This window comes from Stenella coeruleoalba, assembly GCF_951394435.1.
Source record: "Stenella coeruleoalba genome assembly, chromosome: 7".
In the NCBI taxonomy this organism is placed as follows: Eukaryota; Metazoa; Chordata; class Mammalia; order Artiodactyla; family Delphinidae; genus Stenella; species Stenella coeruleoalba.
Window position 1 is genome coordinate 121,940,436 of NC_137153.1, and position 15,965 is coordinate 121,956,400.

General features: G+C 61.3%; 2 protein-coding genes across 2 annotated transcripts; both read left to right on the forward strand.

Moving 5' to 3' along the window:
• The first annotated feature begins 2,829 nt into the window (after positions 1-2,829).
• On the forward strand, positions 2,830-4,793 carry TMEM141 (transmembrane protein 141). The gene is made up of 5 exons (XM_079927348.1): positions 2,830-2,927; positions 3,205-3,271; positions 3,497-3,580; positions 3,840-3,947; positions 4,346-4,793. The coding sequence occupies exons 1-5, from the start codon at positions 2,874-2,876 to the stop codon at positions 4,357-4,359; spliced, it is 327 nt and encodes a 108-aa protein (XP_079783474.1). The 5' UTR covers positions 2,830-2,873; the 3' UTR covers positions 4,360-4,793.
• A 2,134-nt stretch (positions 4,794-6,927) lies between these two features.
• CCDC183 (coiled-coil domain containing 183) lies at positions 6,928-15,610 on the forward strand (the record flags this gene model as incomplete). The annotated part of the gene is given in 19 exon segments (XM_079926592.1): positions 6,928-7,012; positions 7,535-7,656; positions 8,123-8,194; positions 8,197-8,202; positions 8,345-8,512; positions 8,711-8,815; positions 11,308-11,430; positions 12,514-12,528; positions 12,530-12,640; positions 12,719-12,765; positions 12,767-12,771; positions 13,262-13,332; positions 13,336-13,362; positions 13,973-14,115; positions 14,309-14,397; positions 14,400-14,476; positions 14,562-14,672; positions 14,743-14,839; positions 15,498-15,610. Coding segments are annotated over 19 exon segments (1,587 nt in total).
• Between the last annotated feature and the right edge of the window lie 355 nt (positions 15,611-15,965).

A 15,965-nucleotide genomic window follows, 5' to 3' on the forward strand; every position in this document is an offset into this window, starting at 1 on the left:
ATCAAAAGAAGAGGTCTCCCCCTTTCACAGGGGTTTGGGAAATGTGGACAAGGGTGTTGTCTTCCCGTGAAAGAGAGAGAGAAGCAGCAACAGTGAGAAAAGGGCGCACAGGCCTGGTCCAGACATCTTGGGAAAGCTGTCAGGTCAGATGTCACCTGCTTTAATTCCTGGAAATCTTTACTTTCAGGTCACCAGATGGTATGCAGCTCCAGTCAGGGGTTGGTGCTTTTTCAGATGTGACGCGTGACTCCAAGTGTCTGTTCCTTGGAGCTTGGTGGCACATGGATAGGTTAGCGATACCTGGGCGGGGCTTCTTCCTGAAGATGAAGCATTTGGCAGGAACGCTTCTGCAAGGTTCAGCCTGAAATGTATCGGTTGTGCCCTTTCCCTGAGAAGTGCAGAGGCCCAGGCCCCAGCCCGCTGACCTACTTGTAAGTCAAAAGAGCTGTTCGAAGAAAATGGTAAACTTCAACAATTCAGTCCATCTTCAGATTATGGAGCCAAGAAGAAATGAATGGTACAAAAAGGGAATTTGGGAAAGGCAATAGTTTTTTGTGTGTGTTTTGGTTTTTGGTTTCTTTGGCTGTGTCGAGTCTTAGTTGCGGCACGCGGGATCTTAGTTGCGGCACGCGGGATCTTAGTTGCGGCACGCGGGATCTTTGTTGAGGCGTGCAGGATCTTTTTTGTTGCGGCGCGTGGGCACTTCGTCGGGGCGCGTGGGCTTCTCTCTAGCTGTGGCGTGCAGGTTTTCTCTCTCTAGTTGTGGCCCATGGGCTCTGCAGTTTGCGGCATGCGAGCTCTGTAGTTGTGGCACGGGGGCTTAGTTGTCCTGCGGCATGTGGGATCTTAGTTCCCCGACCAGGGCTCGAACCCACTTCCCCTGCATTGGCAGGTGGATTCCTTGCCACTGCCCACCAGGGAAGTCCCAAGGCAATAGATTTTGAAGCAAAAGAATATTTCATATGTCCGTAGAATTTCCCCACTGTCTCTTCAACACAGAGAAGATGAAACGGCTCTCTGAGTTCATGTATTCTAGACTTCACAAGCTGACCCACAGGAGTCTGTAGGTGGCTTGTCTGAGAAACTAAATACTAAGATTATCAAAGCGTCAGCCGAGGGTGGGAAATGGCTGCCAGGCAGTCCTGGTGACTCTGTACGACGAGAGCACTGCACCCTCTGCTTAGGCTTGAAAGCAGTTTCCTCAAGTGACTTCAACAGTAAGCTGTTGACCCACTTCGTGGTGATACTTCCAAAGACACCCACTAACAAGCAGCGACTTTGGGTTTAACTGGAGTAGCAGTGAACCAGCCACACCTTGTCACAGAGGCAGTGGTGACTTCGGATCACACTGCACCTGGTGAAATCGCCCTGTCCCCTCCAGCCCGCCCTGAGGGCGCCCGGGGCACTTCTCTCCAGAGCCCTGGGAAGGAGCAGGCGCTGGGAACGGCTGCACCCTGTGTCTCTTCATCCCCCCCATCCCCCCTCCCCCACTTGCACCGGGAACGCCCCCGCCAGCGCCCACGTTGGTGGTGGGGGACGTGCATTTTACTTTAGGAGCATCTGCACAGCTTTCATTTTTATATGGAATATACACTATTTTCATTAACAAGCAATAATAAATTTTTCTTTAGAGAAAGCGTTTTTAACTACAACCTTGACCTCCCCACTGGGTTCCAAATTCACACATCCCACTCTCCTGCCTCCAGACATCTCAGACCCGACAGAGCCCAAACCACCTCCCAGCGTGCCCCACACCATCAGCTCCCCTCAGCCCCGCACTGCTGTGCCCACCTGTGCTCAGGGCAAGCACTGGAGGCCAGCCTGGGTCCCCTTCCTTCCTCGCTGGCACCTCCAACCCAATGCCAAGGCCTGTTCGTGCAGCCTCCAAACACACCCCGAGAGCACCCTGACAGCACTCTTGCACCCCAGTAGCCCCCGATATCCTGACAGCGTGCTGCACCATGACAGCACCCCTGCCTGCTCCACTGCTGAAACACTCTCTAAACCCTAGCAGCTGCCCTCTTGGAAGGCTGGCCCCCCCACCGCGCAGGGACAGCAAGATGTCCACTGAGCTGACATCCCTGGCTGTGCCTGGCTGTGCGCAATCAGAGGAACTTAAGTTCCCACCAGGCTTCAAGGCACAGCCCAACCCTCGCCTCTCGCCCTCACATCCAGCCACATGGGCCTCCTGAAGCTTATGCAAATAGGCCACGCTTAGTCCCACACAGCAGCCCAAGGTTGAAGCTTGAGGGTCTGCCTGACCCTCCCACGCAGGTCTCTCCTTGAGGGCGGGCGCGCGCGCGCACACACACACACACGTACACACAGGCCCGGGCCTCTCTCCGTACGCTTTACCCATTTTGTTTTCCTGACCTCCTCCCAGGTCTGTTTACCTGTTTGCTCTATGAGGGCTAGGAGCTCTGACCCTTCCGTGGGACCCCCAGCTCCTAGCACAGAACTGGCGCCAAGTACGCGCTTACGGTGTTTTCGGAATTAACTCGCTATATCATCTTTGGATACGCTATTCCGTGGTCGTTTTCAGTAGATGTAATGCCGTAAGCAAAGCCCCACCCCCACAAATAATACTAACTAATCATTATGTCTCTGAGAGCCTGGAAACGAGGCGGACGACCCAGGCCGGGCCCGCGGGGAGGAGCGCTAGCCGGCGGCCGCCTTCGCGCCGCCGCCTGGCCACCCAACGTCACAGAGCTGGGCCTGGGGAGCGCGCGGCCCGCTCCGCGCCCGGCCCTCCGCCCCCGGCCCTCCGCCCGCCAGGCCCCGCCCCGCCAGGCCCCGCCCCGCCCCATCCGGCCCCGCCCCTCCGCCCGGTCCGGCGCCGCTCTGCCCCGCCGGCTCCCTGCGCCCCGCCAGCCATGGTAAACCTGGGCCTGTCCCGGGTGGACGACGCCGTGGCCAGCAAGCACCCGGTGAGAAGGCTGGCCTGGGACGCGGGCCCCTGACCTCAGAAGCTGACCTGAGCGGGGCGGGGGCCTCGGTGGGAGTGCCCTTATCAGGGAAGAGAAGAGGGACAGAGGTGGGGGACCCTGTTGCTGTGGAGATCGAGGCATCCTGGGTGGGCATGGGGGCAGGTGGGATGTGTCCAGGCCCCCAGGGCCTCACGATGAGTGGTCCCCTACCCCAGGGCCGGAGTGTGCCCAAAGGAGGGACGGGGAACTGAGCCTTCAACCCCCTCCCCCATCCCAGGGACTCGGGGAGTATGCCGCGTGCCAGTCGAACGCCTTCATGAAGGGCATTTTCACCTTTGTCACAGGTAGGCTGGGTCCAGGTGTCTGTCCTGGAGTGTGACGAGACCTCACCCTCCTGTCTCACCCTGACTCCCCAGCAGGTGGCGCCAGGTCGCCAGCCCGCAGTGCTCAGAGCCTGGCAGGTGTCGCGAGCACTTAGGCCGAGAGCCCCGTGGTCCCCTGGCGAGCCCCGTGGTCCCCTGGCGAGCCCCGTGGACGGGCTGGCTGATGCGGACCCTGGCTCTTGGCAGGCACCGGTGCGACCGTCGGCCTGCAGATGCTCGTTCAGATGAAGTTTCCGTACCCCTTTCAGTGGAACGTGCTGGTGGCCGTGGGTGGGTACTCCAGGACTGGTGCCTGGCGCCCCTGAAATGCACCCCTGTTGCCGCTGGCTCTTCAGCAGAAGTGGATCCCACTAGGGGTGGGGGGCTGTGGTTCCGGGCATCCCTGCCTCCGGGGATGGGGCTCCAGTTCTCAGTGGGAGCCCTGCTGGACCCCACCGCTCCCAGGAAGAAACCTGCACCCTGCTCCCTTCCCCTGACAAGTGCAGAGGCCCCGCCCCCCGCCCACTGGCCCCTGCCCGCCTCTCCCCAGTCGCAGGCTCAGTGGCCAGCTACTGGGTGACCCGAGTGGAGTCGCAGAAATGCAGCAACCTCTGGCTCTTCCTGGAGACAGGGCAGCTCCCCAAAGACATGGACACAGGTGAGGGTCCTGGGGGCAGCAGGACGCGGAACCGAGGCTCCATTCCCCGGGCGTAGGCGGGACGGGCCTGTCCCCTTGACACGCGCATGGGGGTGGGGGCGGGAGGGAGGGGGCCTGCGGCAGACAGAACTTCCAGGCCCTTGTGCAGGAGGAAGACCCAGGAGGGGCTGGGTGGCCCTGGGAGGGGCGAGTACAGAGCGAGGAGGGTGGGCACCCCGAGAAGAGCGGCCGGATTGAGAGGCGCCGCAGTGGACATCAAGCTGATTGATCTCAAGCCTGGCCTCCACTGCCTGCATCCCTCCTGTTACAGGCCTCAGTTTTTGCCCCGGTAAAATGGGCACAGGGACCGGGCGCAGCTTTGGGGTGTGGTTCTAGCTGTCTCCCTTTGCCTCTTACAGATCGACACAGCTAGGAGAGCTCCAGCCAGGGCACAGAGGACCTGGGGCCGGAGTGTTCTAGAACACAGCCCTCAGCACCTCTGCACCCCAGGCTGGCCTCCCCACACCCATGTCCCCTGCACACATGCATGGCCAGCTCTGTCAGACCTGTGCAAACTGCTCCTGCCCGGCCTGGACGCCCAGAAGGTCAGACCAGGACGTGCTGCCCCTGGGTGGCTGGCCTCCTGCAAGGCAGTGAGAAACGTGGTGGACACAGAGCTGGAGAAGACCAGGCCTGTCTCATGCATATTTGGGGGCGGCAGCTCTGGGGTGGGGGGTTGGGCCTTCTGCACTTCCTGCTGCTGGTACGCCCTTTCTGACCCCTGCATCCCCCCGCCCACCCCAGTCAGAGCTGACAGCTGCCGCTGGGGGTTGTGGGACTAATAAACGCCTTTTCCTGTTTCCCGTTTCCCGCCTGAGTTCTAAAGCAGTTGGGAAACAAGTCAGTGCAGTAAGAAGATGAGAGAAGTGTCACCTCGGTACCATACAGCTGATTGGAGGAGGTGCCAGGGCTGTTCCTAACACCGAACCCCAGGATTAGACACTCTGGGCAGCCCCCATGGTCCCTCCATGCGGGGGTGCTTCTGTACCACCTGGCACAGAGAAGCAGAGCAGACGGTGTGCAGCCAGGCAGCACCTAGCTTCCAGGAGACAAGGGACAGGAAGTGGCCACGCCCACCTGCCTATCATTCCAAACCCACCTATCAGATTAAGTCACTTCTCCCCTGGGGAGGAGGAAGTGAGTGGTTCAGGAGGCCAGAGTCAGCTTACTGGAGCTCTGTCCACATGGAGGAGTGTTCCTGGGTGGGCAAGACTGCCCACCTCACCCACCCCCAACAGAGGGAGAGGCAGAGATTATAAAACACCTGGGCAAAGCCACCGTCCTTCATAGCAGGCTTCCCGGTAACACTGAAGGCACACAGGGCCGCTGCTCCAGCCCCAGCTCCGCCCCTGCGCCTGCTGACCTAGCCAGTCCCGCAAAAGAACGTCTACTGCACACTCTATGCACCAGGGAATCTGTTCGTGGGAAGGCAGAACGACAGGAAGCCCAAGATAACCACGGCATAAGCAAGCTAGAGTTTTCAATTTCTTTCATGGAAAAGCTCAAGTGGGTGGTCTGGGGCTGTGTGGAGTCAGGGACCCAGGCTTCTTTTAGCGTGTTCTGTGCTGTAACAGCCCTCATTCCAAATCCACCTCATGGTCCCAGGCAGCTGTGCTGGCTCCGGCCATCAGGTCTTCATCCCTGTCAACAGGAAAGAGAAAAGGGGAGGAGGAGGGCAGTTCACTCACTTCTCTGAACACTGCATTGGCTAGAACTAAGTCATGTGGGACGCCTAGTGCAAAGGCACCTAGGAGGGCAGCTTGCTCTGGGCAGCCTCGTGCCCACTAAAATTCAGGGGTTCTCCATCTGAGGAAAGGAGAACCAGTACTGGGGCACAGGCTCTGCCTCACACCTGGGAGAACACGGGCATCAAGGGAATAGACCCTGCCCACGGCAGGCCCTCCCAACCCCCTGAGGGAAAGACCTGGGCTCAGAGGGAGGGCAGAGGGTGAACTTCGAGTTGCAGAGGGGACTGGACTCACTTTTTAAAAAGAGAGTGACCAGAAAAGTAAAGGATCTGTTCGAGAGGTCACAGAGAAAGATGGGCGCTGTAACAGCGCACGGGTGAAGACTGTCGTTGTGGCTGAACTGTGTCTCCCATAAACTCAGTTTGCAGCCCCCAGGACCTCAGAATATGACTCTGCATTTGGAAACAGGACCTTTGAAGGGGTGATTACGTTAAAATGGGGGTGGGCCCTCATCCAGTCTGACTGGTGTGCTTGTAAGAGAAAGTGATTAGGACACAGATGAGTACAGGGGAAAGACCCCACGAGGACACGGCCGTCCACAAGCCTGGGAGAGACGCCTCAGGAGAAGCCCGCCCTGCCGACACCTTGATCTCAGACTTCAAGCCTCCAGGATGTGAGACAATAAATTTCTGTTGTTTAAGCTGCCCGGTCTGTGGTGCTTTGTTGGCAAACTCATGCAGGTTGGAAGAAGTAACCCATCTGATGTGCAGCCCTGGAATCCCAGGCTTGGGCCGCGTGGCTGGAAGGGAAGCTTGTGCTGGGGGTGCAGAGGGAGGGGACTGACTCCTCCTGGAGTAAGTGACAGGTAAAGCTGGACCCAGGACTTCCCCAGGGAGAGATGGGGTAGTCAGGGCCGAGGCTGGGGTCTTACGAGCCAGGTCACCAGGGTTGGAGTTTGAGCTTGGGGTGGGGTAAGGGAACGGAGACCCTGTAGGCAGTGAGAGGTCAGAAGTTTTAGGAGAGCAGCCACGAGACTCGTGTCCAGGAGAGCAACCCCAAGGCTGGCTGGGGGCAGAGGGTGGGGTCGTCGGGGTGGGCCAGGAATTCCCGGGTTCCCTGGGCGTTGAGAACCTCCGCCCCCGTCCCAATGGGCCGAGATTCCAGTGGCAATCTGAACTGTGGTTCTGCGGGGCAGGCTCAGCACAGAGAGGGTGGGAGGTGCGGACGGGCCCCGGAGGGCGCCGTGGGCCGCCATGAAGATCCGTAGTGAGGCGGAGGTGGAGGCAGATCCAGGAGCTGAAGGCTGTCACTCGGCTCAAGGGTGCAGCTGCCGCTGGGGTGACCCAGGGCCTCCGGGGCTCCTGGGGGCAGGACTTACGATCTTAACACACGGACGGTCCAGGGCATATGGACTGGGGGCCGCTCTACTGCTCACCCCCAAACAGAGCTGGGGGGAAGGGATCGGAGGGGTCTGCCATGCAGGGACCAGGGGGAGGAGAAGATGGGGGCTTCAAGGAGATTTGTAAGCACGGTGGCCTCAAAGCCAGAAGGGACAGGAGGGGATCCACCCACTTCTGTGGCTAGAGGGTCTGGAAGAAATCACAGGCCTGCCCGTCCCTGGCTTGCACCCCGCCCTCCCCACCTCCCAGCACTGCTGTCCACTGAGAGCCATCCAGATGAGCACTGCTGAGCAGCGAAGCTGGCCCCCATGCAGGCTGGGAGGAAGGAGTGCGGCCTTGGAGACAGCAAACTCACGCCCCCACCTCTGTCCTGCCCGGCGTGGAGCATACCCCACCCGGGTATCCTGGCCAGGCCCTTGGCCCTTGGCCTACATCCTGGCTGCCCTGTCCCTCCACACAGAGCAACGTCGGGCGCTGCAGATCCAGGCGGTGAAGGAGACCACGTTCAAGAACAAGGCCACGCTGGCTGTCCTGTGCAGCAACATTCGCCGCGGGTCCCACGGGGGGGCTTTGGCCAAGAAGGTGGACGGCGGGACCCTCCCTGCTACCTGCTGGCTGGGGGTGGGGGGGGGCGGGGCACGTGCTGAAACAGCCCTTCCCCCAACACAGGTGGACAGCTGGCACCTCCTCTCCTTTCCCCACTCTAACCCCAACCATTCTGAAACTGGGTGGAGGGGGGCAGTTTCCCCACCACACCTCAGAGGGCAGGGCCAGAGGCCCGACAGAGGTCCCTTTCCTGGGCTACCCTCTGCAGCAGCCATATATGGGAGCCAGGGACCCGCCTCTCTGGACCCCCATCACATCGGAGCAGGGATGGCCCGGATGGAGTCGTTCAGTGCTCTGCCCCTTGCGGCCCCAGGAGCTGGGGTCTTGCTGCTGGGCTAGCACAGGGCAGAGGAAACCCGGGGAGAATCCCTGGAGGGGCCGGCGGCCGGCGGGGGGGAACGCAGAGGGGCCGAGCCCCCCGCTCAGCCGCCGCGCCCCACAGTATGACCAGCGGACCACCTCCAAGTCCTGCGGAAAGGACGTGCCCATGAGCCTGGCGCACAGCCGCTGCACCACTACGACGTGGAGCCGGTGGGGAGCAGAGCGAGTTCCCAGCCCCAGCGTCCGTGTGGCGTTGCCGCGGGTCCCTCCCCGCCCGCCCAGCTGCAGGCGCGCTCCGTGGCCTCTGAGCACCCACGCGCGGGCCGTGCCCTCCCCGACCCAGGTGGCGCGGGAGAAGCTGCGCAAGTACGTCTTCGACCGCGTGAATATGCACAACGTGCTGATCGACCTGGTGCGGCGGCGCGAGCAGAAGCTGGAGAGCATGCAGCTGAAGCTGGCCAGCCTTAAGAACCAGCCCAAGGCCACCAAGGAGGAGCCGCGCATGCCGCAGGTGGCGGCGGGGAGCGGGGCGGGGCCTCCAGGGTGATGGGGGCGGGGCCACAGGAGGAGGGGCCGGGGCTCTGTGGGAGGGCGGGGCTAGATGGATGCGGCCCCCTTGGAAGAAAGCCCAGCCCCGCCCCCGCCAGCCTCTGCACTCCCAGGTGGCCTGTCCCCACGCACTCTCAATGTGCCCTTCCTCCCCGCCCAGGTCATCCGTCAGCTGGAGAACAACATAGAAAAGACGATGGTCAAGATCACCACTAGCCAGAATATCCACCTGCTGTACGTGGACCTGCTGGACCACCTGAGCCCCGCAACCCACACCCGGAGACCGAGACCGCATCCCGGTCCCAGGGAGCCCAGCTGGCCAGGAAGGGCGGGAATCTCGGCGGGGGCGTGCCCTCCGGGTTAGGCTGCCCCGCTGGCGCGCAGCTCTCCCCCAGGCCGGGTGACCCCGAGAAAGGCTGAGCCCCGCTTTGGGCACCAAGCTGAGCAGCGGCACCTTGTAGGTGGGAAACGTTCTTTCAAGAATTTATTTGCTATTCCAAAAAGGCATATCATGTGCTACATCAGAATTGTTTGTTTTTTGGTTTTTTATAAATTTAGTGATTTATTGACTTATTTATTTTTGGCTGCTTGGGTATTCGTCGCTGCGTGCGGGCTTTCTTTAGTTGTGGCGAGCAGGGCTACTCTTCGTTGTGGTGTGCAGGCTTCTCACTGCAGTGGCTTCTCTGGTTGCGGAGCACAGGCTCTAGGTGCGTGGGCCTCAGTAGTTGTGGCTTGTGAGCTTCAGTAGTCGTGGCTCGCGGGCTCAGTAGTTGTGGCTCACAGGCTCCGGAGTGCAGGCTCAGTAGCTGTGGTGCAGGGGCTGAGTTGCTTCGCAGCATGTGGGATCTTCCCAGACCAGGGCTCAAACCCGTGTCCCCTGCATGGGCAGGCGGATTCTTAACCCCTGCGCCACCAGGGACGTCCTGTTTGGGTTCTTATTTGATGGTTTAGTGTTGTTTTTTCTTTGCCCCATCGTTTCTCATCCCCTGGCTTCTGAGGCCAAGAGATGGGTCCTGCACCCTCAGAAGTCCCCTAACATCATCCAGGGCAAGCTGCCTCTGAGCAGGTCAGTAACCTCCGCTTGCTGCCCACCTCTTCCAAGCCAGCCACCCTGCTCCCTGCCGAGAAGGCCAGGGGGAAGTCCCCAGGGGCCGTGAGCCCTGCTGTGAGGCAACCCCCCTTCACTGGCGGCCCCCTTTGGCCCCCACACAGAAGAGCACAGGCACCCGCCACAGGCCCGGTGGTGGAAGATGGTGAGGACGAGGACAGTTGGAGAGGAGGGCTGGAGGCTGGGTGCCAGGGTGCAAAGAGGAGCAGCTTGGCGGGGGGGCCGAGAGAGAGAGGGAAGACCCCACCTTCATGCTGGGGCTGGGGGAGGGGAAGCCCTGGAGGGCAGTGTGGCCGGGAGGGTGACAGGTAGAAACGCGTTTGGAGGAGGGTGTGGGATGGGTGGGCATTGCAGCTCTTCGCAGCTGGGGTCATGCCCCCCAAATCCTGCCCACGGTGCCCAGAGCCCAGCAGCACGCAGCTTTGTCCTCCAGCCTGTCCCTCTTGCCTCAGGCCCCGGGTCCTGGAGACTCACCTTGTGGCCCTGCCCACGTGTCCTTCCCGGGGCCACTCCTTCTACCCACACCCCTTCCCACTCCGACTGCACCCTGGGGTCCAGCCCCTCCTTCACTTGTATGCATCATGTCCTCCCAGTGGTACTTGCTTATCTTTTCAGAACATATGCACTAAAAAAAAATAACTCCTGTGGTCATCTGCATTTTTTTTTTTTTTTTTTGGCCGCATGGCACAGCATGCGGGTTCTTAGTTCCCTGACTGGGGATCGAACCCGTGCCCCCTGTGCCGAGTTTTAATCACTGGAACACCAGGGAAGTCTCCCTTGCATTAAAAAAAAAAAAAAAAAAAAAGGGCTTCCCTGGTGATGCAGTGGTTGGGAGTCCGCCTGCCGATGCAGGGGACAGGGGTTCGTGCCCCGGTCCGGGAAGATCCCACATGCCACGGAGCGGCTGCGCCCGTGAGCCATGGCCGCTGAGCCTGTGCGTCCGGAGCCTGTGCTGCGCAACGGGAGAGGCCACAACAGTGAGAGGCCCACATACCGCAAAAAAAAAAAAAAAAAAAAAAGTGAAGATTCTACGTTGTAGTTATCAACAACAAAATCCTAAGAGCCCAGATATATTGGACATTTACGAACCTGCCCTGTGCTAAATACACGTCATTCTACCTGCTCAATCCATCCTGACAGCGACCTCCTGAAAGAGCCGCCACTACCCTACCTTACACATGGCAGAAGCCAGGCTGTCCTAAGGCCCCACGCTAGCTGGTCAGGTTACAGCCTTGGCCTCGAGTCCTGAGTCTCTGACCCCACACCAGTGTTCTGAGACCCTCTTCTTCACTTACAGCAGCCAGCCTCCGGCGTTTCACAGTCACCGCTCACGCGGTGGGACATCCCATCACAACTTCTTTGGAAGTGTCTCTGGACTCTGGCCCTGGGCAGTGAGAGAATCCACCAGGAAGATGCTGTCTTCCCTCCCCAAACGTGTCCTTTCACCTGCTTTGGGCCCGGCTGGGGCCACAGGCCAGGTTATACTTGTCCCCTGGACTTGCACAGTCCGGGGTGAGGGGTGGGGAGTAGACGTGGTCCACTTTGGGGGCCAGAAGAGAACGAGGGAGCGGCCAGGGGAGCCTGTGGTTGGCCCGCAGTCCCTAGACTGTCAGGCTCTGTGCCCGCCTGCCCTTGCCCTTCTGCTGCAGAAGCTGGCAGGATACCCCACAGAGCTGGACAAGCTGCAGAATCTCGTGGTTGACTACTGCTCGGAACTGTCGGACATGACAGTCCTGTCCCAAGACTCCATGATGATTACGGATGAGGTCAAGGTGAGAGCAGGTCCCAGGCTGGGGGCCCTCCCTGCAGGGCTATCTCTTGAACCTGTCTGGCCCAGGGTCCGTCGGGACACCCCCATGCCCACACCCCCCGTCATCACTGGAGGAGTCCAGTGGCTGCCCTGCCGGCCTGCTTGCCTTACCACCTGTGAGCCTGGGCAGAGGTAGACAGAGAAGGCAGAGAGTTGACCTGGACGGGGCAGGTGCCACCCCTTCACCCACTCTGTGCCGAGGCCCCTGCCAGGCCAGCCTGCCCCCTCCTCATGACCTTCTCAGGAAGGCAATGAATGGCGGATTCTGGGGGTTGGAGGTTGGGCAACAGAGTCTTGGGGTGTAACAGGGCCAAAAGGAGGTGTGGGGGCTGGAGCCTGTGTGGGCAGCAGGTGGCGGGGCTGCAGTGGCAGCCCTCCTAACCTGGAGCCCTGGGAGGAGATGGGGGGAGATGGGATCAGATTCGTGTCTCCAAACGGGTGTGCTCTGGCTGCAGAGACTGGAGGGGACCAGGGCCAAGACACCGGTCACTTGGGCCAGACCAGTGGTGGAGATGGGTAGCCGAACTCGGACGGAGCCGAGAAGCCTTTAAGAGGTCACCCCGATGAGGGGCGGGGCGAGTGAGACGTGCAGGCAAGGGCAGAGCGTGGCATCCAGGCCACGTGAGCAGGCCCAGACAGTGGATTTAGCCACCAGAGCAGGATGTGCCGGGAGACAGGAGGTCTGGGGGAAGATGATGAGTTTGCGTTTAGACATGTGGAATCCACTCTAGTGAGTTGTAAGGGGAGCTGGCAGAGGCAGCGGAGGACCAGGGCTGGAGAGAAAATTCTGTGAGGCATGTCCCAGGCGGTCCCTGAGCCTATGGCTGTAGCCGGAGCGACCCCAGCTGAAGGGGCGTAACGCGAGGGAAGGCTCAGAGGCCAGGCAGGAGGGGGGCGTCCCAGAGGAGGGCAGAACGCAAGGGTGAGGGTGATGGTCGCAGGTGGAGCGTCCCAAATCGGGAAGGCGGGGACTGACGCTGACGCTGGGTCAGCACCCCGGGTGGCCTTGGTGGGACAGACCCCCGCCCCCTTCCTGTGTCCCCAGATGAACATGAGGCAAAGGGGAGGCCACCTTCATCGAGGAACGCCAGGCATGGGAGGACCGGCTCAACCAGCAGAAGCAGCTCACTGACAAGATCCACTCCAAGGAGACCAGCGAGAAATACCGCTGGGTGCGTCCGGGCCACGCCAGGCACAGCAGCCCCTGTGCCACAGAGGACACCTCTCACCTCCTCCCCCTCCGCGCTCAGGGCCGGCGGGACTTGCACTTCCCCTCCAGCCTGATGGGTCCCGAAACTGAAAGGTGAACGCTCAGCTCCCGCCGCCCCAGCCAGGGTCCCGAGAGGTGGGTCACCGTGAGGTGGGGGTAACCTGCGGGGGCCAGGGTGAGGGAGACCGACGAGCCCCGGCCCCTCCCTGGCTAGACCTGCACCGGAGCACACCAACAGTCACAGCGCATGCTTCAAGGTGCTGCTGCCGGCTCTGGGCTCTTGGCCAGGGGTGGCTGAGCCCCCGGCTTCTCAGCTGTACAATGCACCCCTGAGCCGCCTCTGAGAAGCCCCACTAAGCCCCACTGTGCCAGGCCACTTTTGGTCCTCCTGCGGATGGCGCTGCCTTGGGGCATCCCTCGAGGGCTGGCCGAGCAGGGAGCCAGTTAAGGTGAAGGCGACTCTGACGGGTACCCAGCTCTTGGGTGGCCTCCCCCGACGACGTACGGGGGCATCCGACGGCCCCGCGCAGAGCTCCCACAGCATTACTGCATGCCGGCTGACCTTCCCGTCTGCTGTGCCCAGTGAGGAGGAGGGAGACCTTCAAGGCTGATATCGAATACCAGACGGACGTGACGGCTTTGGTGGAGAAAGTCTAGACTGCTGTGCGGTGCTCTCACCTCTGGGTACTGGCACTCCTGGGGTGTGGGCAGAAAGACAGGTGGGGACCCTGCCCCAGCCCAAGGCCCAGCTGAGCTGGGCCAGGCTCTGCAGACACCTGCTGCATGAATGGACACACAAAGCAGCGGCCCCACAGCTCAGAGTAGTGGGCACTCCAGGGACGCAGATGGCAAATCCGAGCCGTGTTCCAGGGGCTGCACAGAGCCCGCTGGAATTTGAGGACCTCAAACCCCGAGGAGGCGGCCTTCACCTCTTAACTCCTTCCCCTTCCCAAACCAACAGCATCGTGTGAGCAGCTGCCTCTCCGCCCCACCCCCTTTATTTTAATCCGCCCTGGATTTATCATCAGTAAGCCTTGAGCTCCTGTCCATGGTCCTGACGTAAGCTTGTCCACCGTTGGACGAGTGACTCAAAGCCACGCAGTCTCGTGGCGGTGGTCTCTCTGGCTCTTCCTTGGGGTCATCTGGCCCCTCTGCCTGTCACGAGGGTGACACACACAGAGGGCCTCACAGGTCCTCAACACCCAGCCACGGTCAATGTTACTGACCACCAGAAGCCAGAAGAACAAGCTCCCTCCTGGCTCACACCTGCTCCTCACCCCACCGGCCCCGCCAGGACATCGCCGGCCGCTTCCTGGCTCAGAGGAGCACGGAGGAGAACCTGGCGCTGCAGGTGGCGGGCGGTGAGGGGAGGCGGGCGCAGCTGGAGGCCGTGACGAAGGAGCTGGCGACGGAGGGCGTGATGCCCAGCTCCATCAGGCACCCGGGAGCCCCTGACCTCCTCCTCACTGACAGCCCCGTGGCTGGCACCAGGCTCGGAGCTGAGCGCACCCACTGCCGAGGGGCCCCAAGTGCCCGCGTGTGAGCTCCTGAGCCCGAATCAGCACAGCGCCCGCTCGGGACTCCGCGACCTTGCCCTCAGTCCGCTACCCACCTCCCTCATCCTCAACAGCTTGAAGTCTGTTGAGAAGAAAATGAAGGACATGCTGAAGGAGGAGGAAGCCCGGCTGCAGCTGGCCCACGCCAACATGGCCAAGAGCCAGAGCTGCTGCTGACCATCCAAACTGGCATCGACAACCTCCACATCCGCCTGATGGGCGTCCCCCTGCCCACGGCCCAGGTACCAGGGAAGCGTGGAGGGGCCCCCAGTACAGAGGGTCCCCTGGAAGGGCCAGAGGGAGACGACTTGTTCCTCCTGGCCACAGAAAGAAGCGCTGCGCTCCGACACCCTGGATGTGTACAGCAAGCTGGCATACTGCGAGGGGAAGCTGCTGTACCTGGCTGACCGAGCGCAGATGCTGCCCAGGACAGAGGAGGTAGCCCTGGCCCGGGGGGTGCCCACACGCCCCGTGTGCCCTCAGAGCTGACAGTCCCCATGCCCTGCAGGTCCACACGAAGGTGAGGCATGCCCTGGAGTCCTCGGCCCTGAAGGAGAAGCAGAACACCAGGATCAGCTTTGAGGAGAGGGGGGAGGATGTCGCAGGCACGGGCCGCCCAGCAGCTGGCGGTGGGCCTGAGCTGTGCAGAGGCAGAGGCTGGGGACGGCGCTTGCCGCATCTGACCAGGGCGGCCTGGAGGCACAGGGGCTAAAGGGATGGAAAGGGTGTGTCAGTTGCACCCACAGGATTTTTAATTTATGGAGGTGACTTGGTGAAGTTAATGCCCTTGAAAGAACTTACCACCTTTTGTGACACAGGGAGGCACCAGTGCCGGTAGGTAGGCAGAGGGGAAGGCCTTGGTCAGGGCGCTTATTGGAGTTTCTGTGGGAAGGGCAAGGCAGGGGGCACACCGCTTAAGATCTGCCCGTTCAAATAATTCCAGCAGGTTTGGGGCACAGGGGCTGTCCCCAGTTGCCTGGCACCTGGCCTTGGGTGATTCAGGCTTGGGGTGTGCGCTAGACAGAGGTGGTCGAGTGTGGGCTCTGGAAGGGCTGGGTGAGCCCTGGTCTGTCTCTCTCCCCGGCTGTGCGAGACCCCAAATGCCAGAGCATCAGGGACACAGAAAGTAAGAAATATACGTCGTTGGTACAATTGGCCCTGCGGTGAACGGACGCCAGGGGACAATCCAGGATCTGGGGACCCTCGCGGGGCAGACGGGCTGCGGGCGCGGCTGCCCACCCCCCCCCCCACGCTCCTTTGCAGAGACCTTCCAGTTCGCCGACGTGGACCACAGTTACGTGCCCTCGCGGGCCGAGATCAAGAGGCAGGGCCAGCGGCTGATAGAGGGGAAGCTCAAGGTAGCCAAGAAGAAGTGACCGGAAGAGGAAGAACCCGCCTCGCCAGCACACCCCGCCCCCATGCTGTCATTGGTTACACAAATAAACAATTTTCCAGGACTGCGGGGCACCTGAGGGGACGCAGATGTGGGGGACAGCGTTGGGAAGTCTGCGGCGAAGTGGGGTGCTCGGTGTGGATCTGGGCCCGAGGGTGCAGGGGTAAGAGTGAGTAGGGGGTCCGGGCGGGGATGCGGACGGGGGTCTGAGCTGAGCTGAAACCCTGGGGGCAGTTCGTAAGGCGGGACTGCGGAGTCCAACGCCCCGCACCTACACCGCCCGGCTCAAGAGCGCACCTCCGCGCGCCACCCGCCCGTGGCCCTCGCGGCGCCCCGTA